General features: G+C 36.0%; 1 protein-coding gene across 1 annotated transcript in view; it reads left to right on the plus strand.

Annotated features, from left to right (window-relative positions):
- LOC130244119 (afadin) overlaps positions 1 to 20,635 on the plus strand; it is a 52,832-nt gene that overhangs the window by 10,569 nt on the left and 21,628 nt on the right. The window contains exons 7-14 of the mRNA XM_056476405.1: positions 3,437 to 3,582; positions 3,669 to 3,763; positions 8,031 to 8,293; positions 11,490 to 11,633; positions 13,201 to 13,396; positions 16,172 to 16,251; positions 18,585 to 18,659; positions 19,876 to 19,941. Coding sequence (XP_056332380.1) covers positions 3,437 to 3,582; positions 3,669 to 3,763; positions 8,031 to 8,293; positions 11,490 to 11,633; positions 13,201 to 13,396; positions 16,172 to 16,251; positions 18,585 to 18,659; positions 19,876 to 19,941 — 1,065 coding nt within the window. The remainder of the gene's footprint in view (positions 1 to 3,436; positions 3,583 to 3,668; positions 3,764 to 8,030; positions 8,294 to 11,489; positions 11,634 to 13,200; positions 13,397 to 16,171; positions 16,252 to 18,584; positions 18,660 to 19,875; positions 19,942 to 20,635) is intronic.

The raw sequence follows: 20,635 nt of genomic DNA on the forward strand, positions 1-20,635 counted from the left end.
CGGGCAATCAACAATTTTGTGAAGCTCCTCGGGGATGGTGAGTTTCATGAGCCCTAGCCGCTGGCATGTGTCACCCGAAAGTAGTGGATCCTGATTGGCTTCTACTATCTCAAAAATCAACTTGTGTTTGGTGCCTTTTACCGTGCATTCTGTGTGGAATCGTCCCAGAGAAAGCATTGTCGCGCCCGAATATAATTTCAGCTTTGTCATGCTCGGCTGCAAGGGGCATTTATAGTCCAGTTTCTCTTTGATTGTTCTGCTCATAACGTTACAAGTAGCACCTGTATCTAGCTGACAGGCCTGCTTTTGTTTATTAATTGTTAAGTTCACAAACCATTTTGGACCTGGACACTTTACTGTGTCAACGCATTCCTCTGCAGTGAAAAGCCGACCCTCATTGTATGGCGCTTGCTCGTCTCGAGCATCATCCGTTACTACGTTGACTCTGCCTGAACTGTAGGCTCTCTGTCGTGCCCTACACACTTTGGCGAAGTGATTTAATACACCACATGATCGACAGGTCTTCCCATACGCGGGGCACAGGTCTTTGCCTTTCGTGTGACCTCCCCCACAATACTTGCAAAATGCATTACGGAATGTTTGCTCATTTTCACCGTCCTTGCGTTTCATTAGTAATACCCAAGACAAGTCTATCACGAATCATTTCGTCTTTGAGTTCTTTGTAGTCGCAGGTTGATGCTCGCTCCCGCAGCTTTGTGAGAAAACTGTCAATAGGCTCATCCACTTCTTGTTTGCAGCACCCGAACATGTATCTCTCGTAGATCACGTTTTTTGCAGGCTTGAAGTAGGCCCCCAGGGCATCGAGTATGGCCTTCGGATCCTTAGCTTGTTCCTCAGTCAACACGATATTATGATTGTAGACGTGCCGATATTCGTTGCCCAAAAGGCGGCGTAGTGCTGCTGCTCTCACCTCGCTGGGTTTCTCAATTAATCCAGTTGCTAGCTCATAGTCCTCGTATTCCGCTCTGAAAATGTCCCAATTCTTTGATATATCCCCGGACATCCGCATGCCCTCGGGTGCTGGAATGCTGTTCATGGACATATTCAGAATTTAGTGCACTTCTGACACCATGTTTGTGTTCTACACGATAAAACAGACATGAGCTGAACTAGAACTGCCTTTATTGCCTGGTAGTCTCCCACAACCGGTGCCTAGCACCGCAACAAGTGCCTAGCATCCTGCAGGACAGCGTCCCCACCGGATGCCGGTCAATGTATGCTATTACACCGTGTAACAGTGAGGGAGGTGTCGCCGCCGCGCCGTCTCTATTCTGGACGCGCCGGCCCTGTGTGTGTGTGTGTGTGTGTGTGCGTGTGTGTGAAAAGAGCAAGTAGACTGTGACGCGCTAGGAGATCTCCTCACCAGTTCTTGGAATTTTTGCTCAATAAAATAGTCGTAAGTATTTTCTAGTCCATCGTCTGTGTTTACATTCACCCACTGGCAGCCAAAATCCACTATGAAGCGTGTGTGCACTGTGACTACTTTTATATTGATGATTAGCAGCTGGCCATTTCACTCTGTCTTGCGCTGAAGCCTTGTCCTGTCGAACAATCGCAGCAGGCTGTCATCGGTCCAATCAGCGCAGATTAGCTTCGCGCTGAGGACGGGTTTGAGAACAAATGAATCACTGAACAATTCATATGAGAGTCGCTGGGATAATTAGGTAAAAATAAATGCAGATTATAAGACCATCAAAGTGTTTTTTGACCTTGCATGCATATTAGACTGTTGTTGGAGACCCTTACAACCTAAATATGACCCTATTTCATGTATAATATGGGCTCTTTAAAACTTCTCAACTTGGGGAGGAGACCGAGGCGCTGACTTGCCTTCTTATAAACAGCCTCTGCATTACTATTAAAATTCAGTTAATTGTCAACAATTGTGCGTAAATACTTAAAATTCGAGATCTGCTCTGCTATTTGTCCATTTATGATGACTGGTTTATAAAATCTGGTATCTACTGCTCTTGTTTGACTCCTCAGACGTAGCTCTTTTGTTTTTACAATATTAAGGTGTAATGAACTTTTGCCAAACCAATCTATAATACGTTCATTTAGTCATTTTCTTTTCGGCTTAGTCCCTTTAGTCCAGGGATGGGCAAACTCGATCCTGGAGGGCCGGTGTCCCTGCATATTTTTGCACCAACTCTAATCAAACACACCTGCTTGTAGCTTTCTAGTGATCTTGAAGACACTAATTAGGGTGTTCAGGTGTGTTTGATTAGTGTTGGAGCAAAACTCTGCAGGGACACCGGCCCTCCAGGATCGAATTTGCCCATGCCTGCTTTAGTCTTTAATACTATTAATATATTTAAAATATAGGGAGCTATTCATTTCTTCCTGACAGGAAACCAATGCCAGATCATTAGCGTATTTATAATAAGAGTGAGATTATCATCATTAGTGCACTGCAGTTCATTAATATAGACAATAAAATAGGGGATAATACACACAGTTGAAGTCAGAATTATTAGCCCCCCAGTTTATTTTTTCCCTAATTTCTGTTTAACGGAGGGAAGATTTTTTTCAACACATTTCTAATCATAATAGTTTTAATAACTCATTTCTAATAACTGATTTAGTTTATCTTTGCCATGATGATAGTAAATAATATTTAACTAGATATTATTCAAGTCATTCAAAGGATTAACTAGATTCATTAGGTTAACTAGGCAGGTTAGGTTAATTAGGCAAGTTATTGTATAATGATGGTTTGTTCTGTAGACTATCAAAAATATATATAGCTAATATATATAAAGGGGCTAATAATATTGTCCCTAAAATGGTTTTTAAAAAATTAAAAGCTGCTTTTATTCTAGCTGAAATTAAACAAATAAGACTTTCTTCAGAAGAAAAAATATTATCAGACATACTGTGAAAATTTCTTTGCTTTGTTCAACATAATTTGGGAAATATTTAGAAAAGAAAAAAAAAATTAAAGGGGGGCTAATAATTCTGACTCCAACTGTATAATACATATAATATTCACAATTAAATGTCTTGATCTTTTCAATAGATATATGCCGATTTTAAATAATGTGAATCACTATAATGGACATGCAAAAAATTAATACCATTGGCATTTCCAATATTCAGTCAATAATATTAATGTATTATTAAAACCTTTAGAGTGCCATTTGGGAATATATTCACACCAAATATTATATATTTGGTATAATATGATACAGTATTCATCAACAAATGAGGAATTTATGGCAATACTTTACTTAAAAGGGGTGTTCATAAGACTGTCATAAAGTTGGCGGTTCATTGCGCTGTGGCGACCCCGGATTAATAAAGGGACTAAGTCGAAAAGAAAATGAATGAATGAATGAATGAAAAATAAAAAATACAAAACAATTTGATTTACAGTCATAAGCCTACTGTATTTCCATGTTTCGTTCTCTTGCAGAAACAGAGGAATATTGCGGTGTCTCTTGCTTTCTGGATGGCTAACGCGTCTGAGCTGCTGAACTTCCTCAGACGGGACGGAGATCTGTGCTTCATCACAGTGCCGACTCAAAACACCCTCGCTCAGCTTGTGCAGACGGCTTTCAGGTGTGATAAAAGCGCATCTGCTTTCAGATGTTTACAGTTAGAGCGATGCATTTTGAATGTTTAATGACGCATGAATGTTTCCTCAGGTATCTGTCACATCGGCTTCAGGTTGAGCTTAAAAATCACTTACCTGCATTCTTTGCTGATGGAAAAAAGGAAAGCGCTCAGGCAAAAGAAATAGGTAAAATGTTTAGCAATTGCAAAATTTCCGTTTGAACCGGGTCCTTGCATTTACTTTACAAATGTATTTTTACTGCTTGTTCAGACTATTTATTTAAAATGAGCCGAAACAACACTATTCTTGAGTTTTTTGGGACAACTTAATTGGTTGATGATCAATTCACTTCATTCAATCAATCTTTCATTCATTTTCCTTCGGCTTAGTCCCTTTATTCATCAGAGGTCGCCACAGTGGAATGAACCGCCAACTTATCCAGCATATGCTTTATACACTGGATGCCCTTCCAGCTGCAACCCAGTACTGGGAAACATCCATACATACTTATACACTATGGCCAATTTAGTTAATCCAATTCACCTATAGCGCATGTCCTTGGACTGTGGGGGAAACTCCACACAGAAAAGCCAACCTACCCAGCTGGGACTCGAACCAGCGACCTACTTGCTGTGCTAACCACAGAGCCGCCATGTCACCCATCAATCTACCTAAATTTGTAAAAACAATTTAGTTAGTTCTTGGGACAACACGAAGGAATGGTGTGGGTTGGGGGGTGTGAGATGGTGGTGTTTGCTTAGGCTCCATTTACACTAATACATTTTAGTTTTAAAACACATAAGTTTTGCTACGGTTAAGCCTTCCGTCCACACTACCCCAGAGTTTTTGAGTGCTCACGGAGCAATTTGAAAACGCTGGAGAGGCCATTTTGAATTTAAAGGGCACAAGCTGTTTTGACAGAAATGTGTGCATGTATAGTGTATAAACTGTCATATTGGGGTGATATAAACACACCCAGTCCTTTTTTTTTAAATTTAACAACATTAAAAACGGTGGACCAATTGGAGCTGTTTTCAGATCGACCGCAACTTGACGTAGGAGTGTGGTCCCACCGAATTGATTGACAGCTGCGCATATTAACATGTCTCCGTAGTAACGCATATAATCATATCAACAAGACAGGACGAGCGCAAAGCAACCGGGAGTAAAAGGTGTGTTCAGTTCGCTAGGATCATCAATCATCATCAGATGTGATCAAGAGTGAGTTTCACATGTTTAAAATGTTTTAAAACTGAGCATGTGTGTCATGAATTACAGCGATTCACTTCAGATTCACTTTATCAGCACAGCCGCATGTCAGAACAATTATAAAAGATGCTTCAATCACAGTTTGTGGACGTTAAATCAGGTTTATTTTGTACATTAATATAAGAGATATCCATACAGCAGTGGAGATTACCAGTATCATGTCACATATGCGTGCAAAACAAGTGCAAAGCCTAACGCGCTGTCTCTCTCTTTCTCTTTCTCTCTCTCTCTGTGTGTCTGCGCTATGTGTGTGTGTGTGTGTCTGCGCTATGTGTGTGTGTATGTTTCTGCGCTATGTGTGTGTGTGTGTTTGTGTGTGTGCGCTGTATTTATGTCCTTGCTGTGTGTGTGCGTGAACTTTGTATTGACATTGTGTGTGACTCATTGTTGCAACGCCACAAAAAATGCATCAAATACTGATAATTTAAGTTCTTACTGTAGTATTTCTCACACACTTTACGTGAGATCTGCTTCCTAAGGCAGCCGAGGGCGGTGATTGAGGCATGCTGCTGACAGGCACGTGGGAACGGTGGGCGGGGAGGACTAGCCTTAAAGGCCCAGTTCAAAAAAACAGCACCAACCTTTTCCCAGCTATAATACAGACAATTCTGACAGCTATAATAAATAATCTGATGGGTGTTTTGAGCTGAAACTTTACAGACACATTCTGTGGACACAAAAGACTTATATTAAATATGAAAAAAGGGGTAACCTATGTGCCCTTTAAACCTCAATATTAAGTAGCCTACACACAGTTCAGTCCTGCATTCTCTTCTTGTAAGTTCAGACTTCGCAAGTTTGATATGGAAAACAAACTCCTGAGGACATGTCGGGCAAATCTTCAAAGGGAACAGTGTACTTTATAACCTCATTCACATAACCCCAGGCTACGTTGTTCTTAACAATAAAATGTAAAAAATATATAAGGAACTGTCTATTTTCGTTTTAATATTAGCAACTTAACAGACACCAAAAATGTTGAGGCGTCGTGTTCATCTTCACTGTATGTATATTTATAACAAAGTGGAGCCGATAACACAATTGCCTCCTTTCATTTTCTTTAAAAAATATGAACCCTGTTTTTTTCGCTGACTATGAGTTTTAATAATCAATAATGGCAATCAATAATACAATAAGTTTATACAATATAGGAAATGATGGCAAGCGATCACTCAATGTGCTGAATCAGTGTACGTGATTACATAAATTAATATATTAACTTATCTTTGCGCTCAGTCACATTACATGAAAACAAGTAATAGATTCAAAAGACCAAAGAGTCGTTACATCGAGATCAGATGAATGAAATGTCACGTTGACGTTGAGAAGCAACGCCCCTGAAGTCTTGAATATTGTCATACAATTGGCAGGTATGGCAACTACCCAACACCATTAAACAGCATGGAAGAGCCAGGATAAAAATTGAAATTACACCAACTGTGTTCGTCTGACAGAAGAAACTCAAAATGCACTGAGGATGAATTGCGGGTGGGTAAATTATGGGGTAGTTTTCATTTTTGGGTGCACTGTAAAAAATATCTGTTTCCATATTTTGTGATTCACAAGGGTTTACTGTTTATTTACGGTTGTGAATTGCATTATGGGATGTTGATCTTTACTCTGACTCTTGATGTTGAAAATTCAACTCTACAGTTTAACAAAGCGACTTTTATTGACATTTTAGTAGTTTGAAATAATATGTGTAAGAAATAATATAGAGAAAAAAATAAGTCTACAATAAGAGAAAATCTGCTGGCAGTTTATTACAAGGTTTTTACTTAAAATACGTAACATACAACACCAACCCAGACAATATAGCACTTTAAACTATTGGAAATGTTAATAAAAGTCACTTTTTAAAAACTCTTCGGGGTTCAAAGTTGTTGGACGAAAGATCAAGATCCCATAACGCAATTCAAAAGCAGAAATAAACAGGGAAAAATAAAAACATGAGGCACAAAATATGGAAAACTGCTAATTTAAGGATATTTTTACAGCGTAAACTATTACTTTAATATAAACAATATCCAAAACAATTTTTATATGTTTTCATAAAAAATTTTTTTTAATAATATTAAAATATTTATATAATTTTATAATGGAAAATATTGAAAATAAATTACGAAAAAGTTATTCAACAGAAGAAAGAAAATCATAAAGGTTTAAAACCACATGAGAGAGAGAATAAATCATGAGGTAATTTCATTTTTGGGTGAACAATCCCTTAAAATAGCTTCAAATGAAAAAAAAAAAAACATGTGGATTGATGATGTTCTTGTACTGTCGTAAATAAAGAGTTGAGATGCGCTAAATTTTCAGTTGCCAAAAATGATTTGACATTTTGGGTTTTTGTCTGAAAGAGAAAAAAGTCTAAATGTTGTGGTTGTCAAAGTTAGCAAATATAAGTTATGGGGTTAAATTTAAAAAGTCATACAGAATTATATTAAATAATAAAATTATTATTATTACAAAGCAATTTTGGTTTGGGTGTTCAGCCAAGTGTGCAACGTCCGATAGATCACACGATTGTGTCTTATTTTTATTTCTTTATTCATTTAAAACCTGTTTTAGCCACCACGGTGGCTCAGTGGTTAGCACTGTGGACTCACAGCAAGAAGGTCGCTGGTTTAAGTCCTAGCTGGGCCAGTTGGCATTTCTATGTGGAGTTTGCATGTTCTCCCTTTGTTGGCGTGGGTTTCCTCCAGCTGCTCCCCCACAGTCCAAACACATGCAGTGTAGGTCAATTGGATCAGCTAAATTTGCCGTAGTGAATAAGTGTGTGTGTGAATGTGAGAGTGTATGGGTGTTTCCCAGTACTGGGTTGTGGCTGAAGGGTCATCCGCTGTGTAAAATATATGCTGGAATAGTTGGCGGTTCATTCCGCTGTGGTGACCCCTGATAATAAAGGGACTAAGCCGAAGGAAAATGAATGAATGAATAAAATCTGTTTTAACACATTTTAATATGTTTTAATCATATTTATTCTTTGTTGTTTTAAGTTTTTACACTTGTTCCTTTTATTCTGGTTTATGTGAGGCACTTTGAATTACCATTGCGTATGAATTGTGCTATATAAATAAACTTGCTTTGCCTTATCAAGTGCATCCAGAGTTCTCAGTCTTGGCCCGGAATCTTTATTTCAGTGCATCCCTAATACAGTTTTCTCTTTTTTTTTTTCCTCCAGAAGGCGTCTTGAGCACTCTCATAAGGAGCATGAGTTTGTTAAGAAGATGCCGGGTAAATCCTGCTCTGAGCATCCAGCTCTTCTCTCAGCTCTTTCACTTCATTGGCTCCTGGATCTTGAACCGGATCACAGCTCCAGGATCCATGCTCTGCTCAAGCTACTGGGGGAAAACTCTACGGCGGCGTCTCGGACATGTGGAGGCCTGGGCGGAAAGACAAGGCCTGGAGCTCGCCGTCGACTGCCATCTCAGCCGCTTAATCCAGGTATAGCGGATCTAAAATTATGATGGTGTCGGCGCAGTCTTAAAAAGTCTTAGGCCCAATCCCAATTCTATTTTTGTATCCTTACCTTTTCCCCTTGGCTCTTGAAACATGAGTGTGAAGGGGAAGGACTTCATAATTTACCCCTAAAAAATGGGACAGCACTCTAACACCTGCACACGTCATCATATGTCATCACAATCTCTTGCTTCATATGAGATCAGACGATGGCGACTGCTGCAGTTCAGTTGTGTTATTTCTGGGTATTTATCATCAGGAAATCACTGAAGGCATATAATATGTTATCATAATGATCTAAAGTGGCAATAAGATCGTAACTGTACTGTGCATTTACACCGTGGCCATATTCATCAATGTAAACACACGAAAACAATATTAGCATTATTGCAGACACTGTAAAAAGCTCATTCTCAGCCACTAGACTTTTCTGACAGGGTATTCCAGTGTCATCGAGTGTCAGAATGTTGTGGGACTGCTATACAGGAGTTATTATTAGAGATTATAGATAGTGGTTTTTATTCTGGATAAATTTAGCAGAATTTAGCGGAAAAACACGAGCGCCGATATGAATGTGTTAAAACATGTGCTCGTTTGTTGTAAAAATTCGTAATAATGACAAAAAATACTAATTTGTGGATCTCCTCACTACTGTGTGCAGCCATGCTGCCGTTGTAGCTGGTGTATTCTGGGAAATTTTCTTACCTCTTGGTTTCGAGTGTGGTCCTGAAAAATCTCTATTTCAAGGGGTATCTAGCCCTTCCCCTTAGCCCTACGCCTTCAAGATAAAGAGAATTTTAGCGGACACTATCCCTTCAGGTAATCGCACAAAACGAGGGGTAGGGGTAAGGGGAAGGGTTAAGGGGTAGAATTGGGATTGGGCCTTAGTCCACATGAACTGGAAACTGCGACTTTTTTTTGTTGTTTTTTTTGCAGTTCCTAGAGAAACTAATATTAAATGAGAAAACAGTGGGCGTGGCTTACTTTTTTCTACTGCGAGCTGATGTAGTAATGTAGGCATTTCATTTAGAAGCATGGAGAAAAGTGTTCGGGGAGAGTTACAACCTAATAGACTCCTCCTCCTCACCATTTCTGTTTGTTTACCATTCAAGTGAACTTCCTTTTTTCTCCAAGCCGAACGAAGCACCAATTCTTTGGTTTTATATTCTAGAAAGTAAATCACAACAGATCGGGGATTAGCATTCGGCGGCGGCTTGGGGCCGAGCGCCCTGTGACAACGCTGTATCCCAAATTCGGTATCGGAGAGGGATAATTCCGTCTTGATGAAACATTCAATAAACTCCTGTATGTTGTTCCCTTCAGCCTCCTCCGGGATTCCGTATAAACGTATATTGTTTCGCCGAGATCTTGCTTCGATATCCGTCAGTTTAGTCTGCATTTTCTGTTGGATTTCAAGGGTTTGACATAGCACTTCTTTAGATCCGGTGCTCCAGTCCTCTAAATCTGCCACTCTCTGTTCGGCCTCCTCCAATCTACCCATCGCGTCCTTCAGATCTGTGGCGATTTCATCCAGTTTAAGGTTGATATCCTCTCTGAAGTTTGTCAAGTCAGTTTTCATTTCTGTAAGAAGCGTCTCGTGAAAGTTGTTTAACTCCGTCTCCACATCCGATCGGATAGCTTTAATTTCAGCGTATATAGCACCGATACACGCTTGAGAGGAATCTTCGGCCTCGTGTTCACCAGCGGTGCTTTCGTTTTCCGTCGTTTGTTGCCCTTGTTTCTCGGGTTTTTGAGGTAATTTACTTTTAGCCTTTCATTGCTTATCCCCCTCCATGTTTGTTCGTTAATTTCAACAAGTATATCTGGTTAAATTCGGGGAGTATAATATGTCTGTCTGGGAGCTCTCAATCTACGCTGCCACTCGTTCCAACGCCATACCGGAAGTCCACCATTTCTGTTTATTATCATAATGCTGACAGTTTGAGGGGCGTGGTTTAAGTATGTTAGCCACGCCCAATACCTCAGACAGACCTAATCTGAGAATTTAACTGTTTAACTGTTTTAACTCTTTTAAAACAGGAAGTGCATTTTCACATTTCAGTTAAAGATTACAAGGGCAAACTATTTATTTTCAGTACAGTAAGGAGAGTTCAGGACAGTAAGGTCTGACTTTGCTTAGACAAAAGTCTTTTCACTTAACAGAAATAATATACAGTATAGAATATAAAGTCATGCTGCAGTGGAAACAGAATGAATATTGTGTCTGACTCCATCATGAGCTTGGAGGACTGCATCCATACATCTCTGCAATGACTCAAATCACTTATTATTAAAGTCATCTGGAATGGCAAACAAAGCATTCTAGCAGGACTCCCAGAGTTCATCAAGATTCTTTGGATTCACCTTCAATGCCTCTTCCATCTTACCCTTGACATGCTCAATAATGTTCATGTCTGGTGACTGGGCTGGCCAATCCTGGAGCAATCCTTGACCTTCTTTGCTTTCAGGAGCTTTGATGTGGAGGCTGAAGTATGAGAAGGAGCGATATCCTGCTGAAGAATTTGCCCTCTCCTGTGGTTTGTAATGTAACGGGCAGCACAAATGTCTTGATAGCTCAGGCTGTTGATGTTGTCATCCACTCTGCAGATCTCTCACACGCCCCATACTTAATGGAACCCCAAACCATGATTTTTCCTTCCCCAAACTTGACTGATTTCTGTGAGAATCTTGGATCCATGAGGGTTCCAGTAGGTCTTCTGCAGTATTTGTGATGATTGAGATGCAGTTCAACAGATGATTCATCTGAAAACCTTCTGCCACTTTTCCAAATGATCAACTAGAAGTCAAGTTATTATTTGTTGCTCTTACAACTGGGATTGACGACAAGACTCTTGTCAGATAGTGTATATTGTGAGGACACTGACCTAGATAGACTTGTACATTTATTCTATTAGGTTTTAAAGCTTGTTAATCTTTGTAGCTTGTTTTGACACATTATTTAAAATATATGGCTAAGAAATAATTAATGAGGCAAGTAAAAATCTTTTCCACTGAAGAAGGAATCTTTAGTGTTTAGCCCTGTATAAGTCTGAAATTTCATTCATAATGGTCTAAAAAAGTCTTAAATTTGACTTGGTGAAACCTAAACTAACCCTGTGATGAGAATCCAGCATGCACTATGATGGTACTGATGTTTTTAAATAACAATGTTTCCCTTCAGGCAACGGTGCTTCTGACCATGAGCTCTTATTCTACACAAGACGCCCAGATGATTCAGTCCACATGCTATAAGCTGAACTCTATACAGCTCAGAGCACTAATGAGCAAATACCACTACAGCCCCAATCAAGCACACTTTACACCCGTAAGTGATTTGGCGCTTAGTTTTTCCTCTCTTTTTCTTTGCATCATCTCTGGATTAAGAGAGAGTCAGAATTATTTGCCCTTCTGTGAAGTTGCTTTCTTTTTCAAATATTTCCCAAATAATGTTCAACAGAGCAAAGAATTTATCACAGTATTTCCTATAATATTTTTTCTTCTGGAGAATATGTTTCTGGAAATTTATGATTTGTTTTATTTCGGCTAGAATAAAAGCAGTTTTAATTTTTTAAAGAGCCCATGGGTTTTTGAAAATGTAAGTAAGTGCGATTAAAATTGTTGCCTCGTTTACTCTAGCTTGCAAATTATGTATTTATTGTGTTTTGTTACTTGTTAACCTGGTACAGTACACGCGGTTGCTCTTTATATTCTCTTATCGCATGTAAGCCACGTTGAAAACGCGACGCGTGCCGCTTTGTTTACGGATTTAACGTTAAATGCTTTTGTGAGCTCGCGTTCCACTGCCGTTTGTCGTTGCTATGGCCATCGTAAGCAAGGAGACGGGAGAGGTGTCGATCTCCCTAGTTCTGAGGAGGAGCGTGATGTGTGTGTGTTTGTGTTTGTGTGTGTGTGTGAGAGAGAAAAAGAGCAGGTCGAGTGTGTGACGGCTAGGAGACCAGAGACTCGCGTCGCTCTCCCTAGTTCTTCTGAGGAGCGTTGTGTGTGTGTGTGTGTGTGTGGGTGTGAGAGAGAGAGAGAGAGAGAGAGAGAAAAAGAGCAGGTAGAGTGTGTGACGGCTAGGAGACTCGCGTCGATCTCCCCAGTTCTTCTGAGGAGGGTTGTGTGTGTGTGTGTGTGTGTGTGTGTGTGTGTGTGTGTGTGTGTGTGTGTGTGTGTGTGTGTGAAAAAAGCCTTACACTATGAAGCGTGTATGCACTGTGACTACTTTTATATTGTTGATTAGCAGCTGGGCATTTCACTCTGTTTCGTGCTGAAGCCTGTCACTGTCGACCAATCGCAGCAGGCTGTCATCGGTCCAATCAACGCAGATTAGCTTCGCGCTGAGGAGGGGTTTGGGAACAAATGAATCGCTGAACGATTCATATGGGAGTTGCTGGGATAATTAGGTCAAAATAAATGCAGATTATAAGACCATGACAGTGTTTTTTTGACCTTGCATGCATATTAGACTGTTGTTGGAGACCCTTACAACCTAAATATGACCCTATTTCATGTATAATATGGGCTCTTTAAACCATTTTAAGGTCAATATTATTAGCCCCCTTAAGCAATTTTTTTTTTCAATTGGATTTAAAAATGTAAAAACTGCTTTTATTCTAGCCGAAATAAAGCAAATAAGACTTTCTCCAGAAGAAAAAATATTATAGGAAATACTGTGAAAATTTCCTTGCTCTGTTAAACATCATTTGGGAAATATTTGGGGGAAAAATCAGAGGAGGGCGAATAATTTTGACTGTATCTTGATTTATGAATATTTAGATGCCTGTCAATACAAAAAAAATAAAAAAACTCATTATAAAGATCATATTTTACTGTGCAGGCATAAAAACTCCCATGTTTTCCCACCTAAAAAGAGGGTTTATTATTTATAGGCGCTGATTGAGTGTGTAGTTGCTTTGGCAAAGTCCACAGCAGATGTCTTGAAGGCAGAGGGTGGAGAAATCAGACTGGAAGAGGAACTGGATCTTCACCTACCTTTCCTGTTGCCTGAGGATGGATATTCCTGTGATTTCATGCGTGGCATTCCTAAAGGATTTCAGGAGTTTTTAGAGCCCATCTGTCGCAAAGGTGCAGCACTGAAGCATTACATCCACTTACATTTTAAGAGGGACCTATAATGCAAAAATCACTTTAATAAAGGGTTTAAGCAAAGTTGTGTGGCGGCAGTGTGTGAATATAACCAGCTTCTAATGGCCCATTTCGACTAAGTGGTAAAGTACAGTACGGGTCACCTATATCAGGCTTGCGTTTCCACTGCCAAAAGGGTACCAATGGTGGGTGTTGTTTTCGACAGAAAGTTTCAGACGACACAATTCTCGCTCAAGGAAATATCAAAGTAAAGCTGTACGGGTCGTTCACATATCGTAAGAGAAGCACTTCTTACAAAACAGAGGCTTTATACACATAAATACTTGTTTATAAATGTTCATTACTAAACTTTAAACTTTCTATGAATAAGATGTGATTATAACTGCAGATCAATGATAATGTGAAATAGCCTACTGTAACGTCTGCAATGATAGCTATATATTATATATATATATTATATATTATATATATATATATATATATTATATATATATATATATATATATATATAATAAATAAATGCAACATCTATGAACACATACAGACCCTTGCAGTCTCCGATATGTTCCCAATTACAGAAAAACCACACACAACATACATGTAGTCCTTATTTGGCCACCAGCACATGTAACCTCTTGTTAGTAAGTATTTCCGTCATTCTGAGTTCATAATAGTCCAAAAGGTGATGATAACAGTTAAACATGGCAGTTTGTTCAGTTTTTAGGTTGCTGAAAGAATCATTTGCTCCTTTGTTTTTTCTGGCTTCTCCTTTGTTTTTTCGCGTTTCATTTACACGTTTGTCCGTTTCTGAAAGAATTGGATGTCAGAAGCAAGTGGAAAAGCGCTTGCACTTTTAGATGGCCTCTTTCTTCTTGGCTTTGTGGCTGTTTATCAAGGTGACAACAGGGTTGTTCGAGCTGGGTCAACCATGGCTCGTTATTATTTGTATATAGTATTACAATGTAATGTCTCAGCTGTGTATTTAAAACATGGAGGTTTCTTTGTTTTCATTATCCTACTTGTGTATGACGTATCTCTGTAAACCAATAGCGTTCATCTGCGCGTCTAGCTTCACCTTTTGGTACCTTTTTTCCATGCTAGGTACCTTTTGCAAAGGGTACCCAAAAAGTGGCACGGTACGGTTCACTTTAAGGTACCATTTGGCAGTGGAAACGGCCATTAAGGGATACCGAACCTTACTGTACCACTCAGTGGAAACAGGCCATAATAGTCCAAAAGGTAATGATAATAGTTAATCATGGCAGTTTGTTCAGGTTTTAGGTTGCTGAAAGAATCCCTTGCTCCTTTGTTTTTTCGGGCTTCTCCTTTGTTTTTTTTGCGCTTCACTCTCGCGTGTTTCCTTTTCTGAAAGAATTGGATGTCAGAAGCACTTCAATAATCATGCGCACGTTATTAACATCAGCTCAAGAAGTTTGTTACTTCAGATATAGAAGCGTGGCAAGCACACGAGAATGCGAAACCGCTGGCACTTTTGACTGCCTTGTAAACAACTACAAGGCACATGGTGGATTCTGCTCTTCTTATTGGCTTTGTGGCTCTTAATCAAAACGACGACAAGGTTTGTCTGAGCTCGGGTCGACCATGGCTCATTATTATATGTATATTATTGCGTAAGTAATATATAATATATAAGTAATATATAAGTAAGTAATGTAATGTCTCTGCTCTATATTTAAAAATGCAGTTTTTTTTGTTTTTATTCTCCTGCTTGTGTATGCGCTAGTGACGTATCTCTGTAAACCAATAGAGTTCAGCTGCCTGGCTACCTCCGCCTTTTGGTACTGTTTTTTCGTGCTAGGTAGCCTTTGGAAAGGGTACCCAAAAAGTGGTACAGTACAGTTCATTTTTTGTTACCTTTTGACAGTAGAAACGGTCATAAAAGCGTACCAAACCGTATGTGCCGTACCACTCAGTGGAAACAGGCTATAATGGTAAAAATGTATTAACTCTATTTGTTATAATCACACTTGATAAAAACAGTCTGCAGAAACACTTGATTGACATTCTCCCTTTGTAGGTGTCATCAGAGGAGGAAAGCCCCACCCACTAGTGATGATCTCTCCCTCATTAGCATAAACAGACATAAGTGAGAAGCAGCCATGCGTCAGTTTTCAGCATCTAAGAGGATTATAAATGTGGAGACACTGTAGTCTCCGCAGACTGCCTTCTTCTGAGATGCTTCTTTTTATAAATTAATTACCAGCTCGTTAATTTAAATCTCTTTCCTGTGCACAGTGCCGCAGCTCACGTCACACGTGTAAACAACCCACAGTTGTATTATTAGTCTCTTGCTTGTGCTTATCACTTATTGCTTTCTCTTACTTTTATTTTCCAATTTTTTTTGCTGACTTGCATCTTTTTTTTCCTCTTATGTGCGTCCTACAGTTTATTTACTTACACCTAACTGCGCTCTTCATAATGTACCGTAATTTGTTTTATACATGTGCTCTGCTCTTGTGCATTTTATATTGTAGCTCCGCCCTCTTTTAAAAAGGCACAATCTCATTTGAATTTAAAGCGACAGTCACCAAAACCGCACAATTAGGATCAAAGCCTAAAAGGGTCAGTTTCAAAGAGTTACAAAACATTACCTGTGTGGTATTTTAAGCTGAAACTTCACACACACACACGTTAGGGACATCAGAGACTTATTTTACATGTTGGTAAAGGTACATGATTTTAAATCAATTGTTTAAAATTCTGTATTTATAAATTCACTTTTCTGATCTGCAGGTCTTTGTAAGTTAATTCCTAACTCTAGCTGTGTTGGCACATGGACAGTATTCTTTCGGCCATCGGATTGTTCAACTTGGGTATGTTGATCATTTTTTTAGATTAAATTTGTAATTAAAGTTATACATTGTATAAAAGCAATTACAGCAATTTACTAACCAATTGAAAAATCAAAAAACAAACAATGTACATTGCAATACTGTAAAATCCTATCTTCAAAATTCAAAACAATTATTATATTAATATTATTATAACTATTATTATTATATAACTATTATTATTATTATAAACTATTATAACTATTATTATTAATAACTATTATTATTATTATAACTATTATTATTATAACATTATTATTATTATTATTATTATACTATTATTATTATATAACACATTATTATTATTATTATTATTATAACTTATTATTATTATTATTATAACTATTATTATTATTATATTATAACTATTATTATTATTATTATTATAACTATTATTATTATTGTTATAAACTATTATTATTATTATATTATTATTATAACTATTATTATTATTATTATAACATTATTATTATATTATTATTATTATTATTATTATGACTATTATTATTATTATTATTATAACTCTTATTATTATTATATTATAACTATTATTATTATTATTATTATATAACAAATTGTTATTATTATTATAACTATTATTATAACTATTATTATTATTATAACTATTATTTATTATTATAACTATTATATTATAAACTATTATTATTATTATTAAACTATTATTATAAAATATTATTAGTAGTAGTAGTAGTATTATAACTATTTTATTATTATTATAACTATTATTATTATTATTATTATTATAAACTAGTTTTATTATTATAAACTATTATAACTATTATTATTATTATAACTATTATTATTATTATAAACTATTATTATTATTTAACATCTATTATTATTAAACAATTATTATTATTATTATATTCTTATTATTATTATATAACTATTATTATTATTATTATTATAACTATTATTATTATTATTATTATTATAACTATTATTATTATTATTATATTATTATTATTGTTATAACTATTATTATTATTATTATTATTATTATTATTATTATTATTTATTATTATTATTATAACTATTATTATATTATTATTATTATTATAACTATTATTTATTATTATTATTATTATTATTATGACATTATTATTATTATTATTATTATAACTTATTATTATTATTATTAAACTATATTATATATTATTATTATTATAACACTATTGTTATATTATTATAACTATTATTATAAATATTATTATTACTATATATTATTAACTATAGTATATAACATTATTATAATTATAACTATTATTATTATTATTATAACTTTATTATTATAACAATTATTATTATTATTATTTATTATATTATTAAATAATTATTATTATTATTAATAACTATTATTATTATTTAATAACTATTATTATTTTATTAGTATTATTATTATAACTATTATATTATTATTATTATTATAACTATTAATTATTATTATAACTATTATTATTATTATTATTATTATTATTATTATTGACTAATTTTATAACTATTATATTATTTTAATAACTATTATTATATTGTTATAACTATTATTATTATTATAACTATTATTATTATAACTATTATTATTATTATTATAAACTATTATTATTATTGTTATAACTATTATTATTATAACTTTTATTATAACTATTATTATTATTGTTATAACTATTATTATTATAAACTATTATTAATAATAAACTATTATTATTATTATTATAATTATACTATTATTTTTGTTATAACTATTATTTTAATTATAATATATAAATATTATTATTATAACTATTATTATTATTAATAACTATTATTATTATATTATTATAACTATTATTATATTATTATTATTATTATTATATTATATATTATTATTAAACCAAAAGTTGCATCTGTTAACATTAGTCGGGGCGCTACTAGGAACAAGTATCAAAAGTTAAACACTGTAAAATATACTGCACATTCTAACTCTGTTAATGTTAACAAACGAGGCCTTATTTTAAAGTTTTACTGGTTTATTTATTTATACACATAAAGAAAGCAGACAGACTTTTAAATTTTATTTTTGCAAGGGTATGATATTTGTACTTATAGTGTATGTTTTATTTGCAAAAGCAGAACAACAGTAATATGCTAGTTGAATCTTCTTTAGTCCACAACAACTATTTTTCCACTAACCATTCGAAATGTCTTAGTCTCAAAGTTGTAACCTCTTCACTGTCTGACTCATGATCATTTTTTTTCCATTAACTAAAAACTGAAACTGTAAGTCAATTAAATAATGTTTTTATTTTCATTGTCAGAAATCTGAACCAGTGAAAATAACTCTAAAGAAACCTTTGCACTGCGGAATGGGAGTGAGCATCGTAGCTGCCAAGGTAAAATAAAAAAACTAAACTAATGTTATTGTCATATGATGTTTATTAGGGCTGCACAATATGTGATATTGTCATTGAGTGTTGTGATTATTGCTATTTCTTATGTTATAACTAACTTGCAAAATGTTGTTTCACCAGCAATTAAAAAAAAACTTGTATTTATGTAATGTTAAGCAGTTAATATATAATATTCAGAGCTAATTCAATCTAAAAAATGTCAAGGTGCAAATATTTAAACATTAAAACACCACTACCGAAAACCACAGGGGAGAAACACCTACTGGTAGAGATCAGGGTTAAGGTAGTAAAGGCCCCTTCTGATTGGTCAGATTTTAGATAAACAACCTATGCATGCAGCACACAAATGCGTGGCAAATGAAATGTATTTTATTTATTTATTGCACTTCCATGAGATATGGATATTGCATATACCAGTGTTTCTCAACTGGAGGGTCGCGACCCAAAAGTCGGTCGCGGGAATATTTTCAGCGAGTCACGGAATGTGTGGTCAAAAAAACCCCCCAAATGTGTAATTTTTAACTTATTTTGCTTACACCGGACTTTTATTTTGAAATGCGCGCGTGACAACCGTACCCAACATGTGAAATTTCGGAGCACATGTACGACCCCGAATATGTATAGTATGGATTTACATATATTGGCGACAAAAAATGCTAAAGACCTTAGTGTGTCATATGTAGTGAGGTGCTCTCACAGGAGAGCATGAAACCTCCTAGATTAAAACGACATTTAGAAAGCAAACATCCCGGTTGCAAAGACGAACATGTGGACTATTTTCAAAGACGACTCCAAGAGATGAGGGCATCACAAGTGCATACATTTTGTTAATGACAGCAATAAAACATTGTTTATTTGTAAGTCTTGGTGATTTTTTTCATGATTTATCGGTCACTACTTGTACAAATAAATACAAATTAATTATAATTCCTAAAATTATACTATAGTTCCTAAAAATTTGGGTCGCGGCTTGATGACCATGTAAAAATGTGGGTCCCATGGCCAAACCAGTTGAGAACCACTGACATATACTATTATTATGGTGATAACAATAATTTTCTGATATATTGTGCAGCACTAATATATTTAATCCTATTAAATACTCTTGCTAAGTAGTTCATTTAAAGAAATACTGTAGCATATGCCTAATGCATACATGGTGTATTCTGTATAACAATACTGTATGTATTCCTGACAGGGTGCTGAACAGGAGAAGCTTGGGATTTTTATCAAATCTGTTGTCCCAGGAGGAGCAGCAAATGTGGTCAGGATAATTCTACACACATAAATATGCTCAGCTTATTATGATTTAGGGATAGATTTATAGATTAAAAAAAAAGTTCATGCCAGCAGCCATTAGACAGTTAAACAAGGCAGTGTTTCTCAGCCACGTTCCTGGAGGACCACCAGCTCTGCACATTTTCTATATCATTCATTCATTCATTTTCCTTCAGCTTAGTGCCTTTATCATCAGGGTCGCCACAGCGGAATGAACTGCCAACTTATCCAGCATATGTTTACACAGTGAATGCCCTTCCAGTTGCAACCCAGTACTGGAAAACACCCATACACGCTTGCATTCACACTCATACACAACGCTCAATTTAGCTTATTCAATTCACCTATAGCGCATGTCTTTAGACTGTGGGGTAAACTGGAGCAGCTGGAGGAAACCCACGCCAACACGGGGAGAACATGCAAACTCCACACAGAAATGCCAACTGATCCAGCCAGGACTCGAACCAGCAACCTTCTTGCTGTGAGGTGACAATGCTAACCACTGAGCCATTGTGTTGCCGTTTTCTATATCTCCTCAACCAAATACATCTGATTCAGATCATCATTAGCAGAGACTGAAAGGCCTATAATGGGTGTGACAGACAAAGGAGACATCCAAAACATGCGGTGCCGGTGGTCCTCCATGAATGTGGTTGAGAAAAACTTAAATAAGGCATAGA

This window comes from Danio aesculapii, chromosome 17 (assembly GCF_903798145.1).
Source record: "Danio aesculapii chromosome 17, fDanAes4.1, whole genome shotgun sequence".
NCBI classification, from domain to species: Eukaryota; Metazoa; Chordata; class Actinopteri; order Cypriniformes; family Danionidae; genus Danio; species Danio aesculapii.